This window comes from Lupinus angustifolius, unplaced genomic scaffold (assembly GCF_001865875.1).
Source record: "Lupinus angustifolius cultivar Tanjil unplaced genomic scaffold, LupAngTanjil_v1.0 Scaffold_770, whole genome shotgun sequence".
NCBI classification, from domain to species: domain Eukaryota; kingdom Viridiplantae; phylum Streptophyta; class Magnoliopsida; order Fabales; family Fabaceae; genus Lupinus; species Lupinus angustifolius.
This window is the reverse complement of record NW_017728094.1, coordinates 1-4,769: the sequence shown is the minus strand read 5'-3', so window position 1 is coordinate 4,769 and position 4,769 is coordinate 1. Positions and strand designations below refer to the sequence as shown.

The following is a 4,769-nucleotide window of genomic DNA, read 5'->3' as shown; positions in this document are numbered from 1 at the left end:
ATATATTATATATATACGATAAATATACTTATATGATGACATCATATTTTTATACCGTTTTTTATATTTTCTGTTTCTAAAGTAAGCAACCGCTTATAAGATTTACCAACTTTTTTAATTGAAGTTATATACATTATTAAAGTGTATAAATATACAAGTCCCTTTATTTTGAGACCACCGTTATGATGATATCATTCTTAGCTACTATTATTATCTTAGACATTGGTATGGATCTTATGTCCCAAAATGATATGTCATTATCTCTTTAATTAATCAACTTTTTTAAGTAATATAAATTTTTTATTTTGTATTTTAATTTTTTTAATTAAATGATAGAATTTAATTTGAACAAGACAAAAATTTGGGACATGTGTAATATGTGTCCTCCACCTCCATCCTATTCTTTTTTCAAATAATTGACCAAAGAATTATATTAACTTTTCACTTTTTTAATTTAATTATTAGTTTATTTTATCTCACCTACATTTTCCTATTAATTCCATCTTTCTCTGTCTCATGCATGCCAAGGTTAGCTTTTTTGTTGTAAAAAAACATATAGAGGATGTGGAATATATATTTATAAAAGAAAAGTGGAAAACATATAATAATTATTTTAGTGGAATAGGTATCTAGCCTATTGGCTATACTAAAGCTAATAAGTAGGAATAAAGATATGTTTAATAATTAGGAATAAAAATATGTTGTCTAGGATTTTATCTTATACAATATCTCACACTAATAAAAATAAAATATAACATGTCATTTAAAAAATTATTATTATTATTATTTTATTATCATTATCATGAGACAATATATAAGATAAGATCTTATACAATATATGTTTGAACATGATTGGTGCTTTACAACGTGATACTCAGTATCAAATATAGACTATCCGATTCCACACTATAAGTTTCACTCTTTGTGCATGTGCTCTTCTTTTTTCTCAAACACTGAAGTTCTACTTTTCATCAACTCTACTTTCATGATCAAATTAAATCTCAGCACTTCTCTTGTGTGGTTTCTATCTTTGGAGGGACCACTATACTCACTCTCTCTCCAAATTTGGGAGGAAGAGTATATTATTTTATTTGTTACTGTTTTTAATTGATCAAAAAAATATTTTATTATTAAAATTTTAATTTAAATATATTTTTTAATTAATTAATCATAGTTAGTTGTACACAGTAAGACAGCAAATGTATTCTCATTTATCAAAAACACTAATCAAACTTTACAAAATCATAAATAATTGAGGTGAACCTTCTTCATGTATGTATATCATCCCCATATGTGGAATAATTAATATGAGTGGCTTTTCAAACTTCTATTCGTATATATTCTGTTTTTTTTTATTTCCTTACATGTCACAAATGTAACCATAAGATGCAAAAGAAGGCAGAGTCCAAACTAAAAGGTTCAGGTTTCTGCACAGCCTTAGAAAGGAATTATATTCACATATGAAGGGCATGTGCATATTCAGATTATTTTAAAGAAAATAATTATTTTTGAAAGTCAGATATTTTTTTGTATTATTTGCATGGTTAATGACATTCATTAAAGTGGGGGAAAGATTGATGATATATTATTGGGAATAAATATGTATAGATTAATAATGTAAATAAATGTTTTTTATACTGTCACTAAATCATTTACTATTCATATATTAACTCTTAAACAAAAGTAATATAAATCAAAGTTGGATTATTACTAATAATACATAAAACTTTACATTAATATTGCATAGATTTTAAACTCATATTCTCATACAAAAAGGCACATATGATTCATTTTACATGATAGAAAATGTCACTTGTCATAAAATACTACCATATTGATCCATTAGGACAAATTCTCATACATCATAAAAAAAAATAACACATGTAACAAAATACTACAATATCTTATACCAAATATTCATGTCTAAAAAACTCCATTTTTTCCACACAAGTTACTAAACAACCAACTTTTTTTCTATTTTCACTATTTTTAAAGAAAAAAATTATATGCACAATTATACTGTAAGTTTATCATACATCATTCATTTAATCATAATTACTCTTAAAAAATACAAATACATAACAGATAATAAACTGAATGTAAAATATTTACACTAAAATAAAATATATATATATATATATATATAAATATATAGCATATATATATATATATATATATATATATATTATACTCATTTATCCATCATCATAAAATGTGTCAAATGTAGTGTATACGTATAGCATATGTAAGTAGATTTTATCTAGAAAGATTCCTTTGCCTTTTACTCCTCCCCCATTTTCTATTCATGATATATTTTCCTTTATTCTTTTCACTATTCCCCATCTTCCTTTATGTTCTATAAATTGGTCCTTCAGTTTACCTTAATTCCTTCCCCCTTCTCCTCTCTTCCTCTCCTTCCCCATCACATACACCTCTTTAATTAATTAATTCCTCTTTTCTCTTCTTAGCCTTTGCTTCTTCCCTTAAGAAATAATTGGTGGCTTTGGTTCTTCTTGCCTTTTGCTTCAAAACCCTTTTACATTTTTCTTTATTGCAGAAATACACAAGGAATATATTAATTAATATTGCATGCTGAAAAATCTTTACGTTCATGTCTGAAATTCATGTCTCCAGTTCTTAGTGAAATCCTTCGTTCTGGGTTTATGATAAATTCCTCCCTACGACGTAGGACCCACTTAGTTCAATCTTTCTCTGTTGTGTTCCTCTACTGGTTCTATGTTTTTTCATAAATAACTTTCTATATATAGTTGTCCTCATATATTATATATATTATCATATAAACTTGTAATGATATAATTTTATCTAAAACATATTAGCTTATTCTACCTAAAAAAATATTAGCTTAAAATCATTAGTGATTTTGGGTCTTGTGTCTTAATTAGAATTTCCAAGCTATTTTTATCTTTGGAAGTTAAATAATATATAGTATCTTTTGGGGTTAATATTTCATATTTTCATGGCCACATCTAGTGGAAACTCTTCTGTGTGCACAAAATTTAAGAGCTTCGGTTCTGAAGAAGATTTGCAGATTCTAATGGATCAAAGAAAAAGGAAGAGAAAGCAATCAAATCGTGAATCAGCAAAGAGATCTAGGATGAGAAAGCAGAAGCACTTAGATGATCTTATTGAACAAGTGGAAAAGCTAAGAAAAGAAAACAGTGAAATCCTCACACGTGTGAGTATCATCACACAGCACTATGATAGAGTTGAGGCAGAAAATTGCATTTTGAGGGTCCAAATGGGAGAACTTAGCCAAAGGCTACAATCATTGAATGATATCCTTGAACTTATCAACACAACTAATGGGATCTATGAAATGGATAATTGCTATGTCACGGGTGCAACAGATTATAATTTCATGAACCCCATGAACATGATGTATCTTAATCAACCAATTATGGCCTCTGCAGATATGTTTCAATGGTGAAATTATGAGAGAGATCACATGTCCGGACATAATCATTTTGGGATATAAGATTCTTGTTTTTAAAATTATCCTCAAAAAGTTAATGCCCATAGTTGTTTGTATAAGAAATTATATTCTAGCATGTTTTTTTAGTACAATAAAAACATATCTTAAAAAAAATTCTCTATCATTAATTTTAAATTGAGTAATTAAATTTGAGATGAAAAAATTGATTAAGTCGATGATAGAGATTTTTTGGAATATGGGTTTATAGTGTGCTTACATAAATATGCAATAATTTATTGTCTGTACTATTGTTCTGTTGGTGGAGTTGCATCATGGTGGAATTATTGAGTGGAATTAATTAAGTTTTATTAGGTACTAGGGTGAGACAATATCTATTGAGAAGCATAATTAAGAGTAGTTGCAAAGTGCTGAAATGGAAATGGCACATAATGGCATGGTACTTTTGTTATAGGTCATTTCCACTTACCATTGTCTCATGTTTCATGGAAAAGTGGATGTCGGTGTAAGCGCATTCTCTGTCTTTATGTTGTATAAATAAGTATATATGTGTTATGGATGTGTATTTTTAAAATTTAGAAATACTACTTTTCTTTATTTAGGTTAGTTGAGTGTAGGGCTCACAAATTCACACATCACCAAGATAATGACATGTTTCATTGTTTTATGTGTGATTATAGACTTACTTATATATTATCTATCAACCACATTAATAATGATATATATATATGATTCATTGTTTTATAGTGACAACAAACGAAATTTAAGCTCACAATCTTATAAAGTTATTACTCAATTCAACTAACATCTGTTCCTTAAAAATATTATTATTCAATAAAAAGAGCTTTATATATTTGCATTATTAGTAAACTCTTCATCTGATAATTCTTAATAGATTTCTATTAAATATAATATTTTTCTATTAATAGTAATATTTTTTTGGCACTATTGTGAATATTCCCTTACAATATTGATAAGTAATTAATCTATTTCGGGATGTATGATTATCAATTCAAACAACTATCACTATCATGAATCAAATCATTAACATTTTGATCGTCTCAAGGATTTAACATGACCTTCTCCAACTCAACCTACATTTTGTTGGTTATTACTAATAATATACCTATGAAAAATTGCTCATATGCATTAAATACTTGATTTTGCCACTCATAATAATATTATATGCTTTAATAAGATTGCTTCCATATATCCTAAAGACACATTCAAAAAAGAACAGATGTGCCTTGCATGTATGAAAATAGTTGTGATGAAAAATAAATGGAATTATAAAAGAGTGTAATATATATATATATAT

At 26.8% G+C, this 4,769-nt stretch overlaps 1 protein-coding gene across 1 annotated transcript; it reads left to right on the top strand.

The window, feature by feature from the left end:
* Positions 1-2,823: 2,823 nt before the first annotated feature.
* Positions 2,824-3,718, top strand: LOC109341874 (bZIP transcription factor 11-like). Its single transcript, XM_019579848.1, has 2 exons — positions 2,824-3,449; positions 3,513-3,718. Exon 1 carries the CDS (start codon positions 2,978-2,980, stop codon positions 3,446-3,448), a length of 471 nt encoding a protein of 156 aa, XP_019435393.1. The 5' UTR covers positions 2,824-2,977; the 3' UTR covers position 3,449; positions 3,513-3,718.
* The last annotated feature ends 1,051 nt before the right edge of the window (positions 3,719-4,769 follow it).

Bases quoted from the DNA above. Each gene is read 5' to 3' on its own strand.
- LOC109341874 (XM_019579848.1), top strand. From the start codon at position 2,978: ATGGCCACATCTAGTGGAAACTCTTCTGTGTGCACAAAATTTAAGAGC.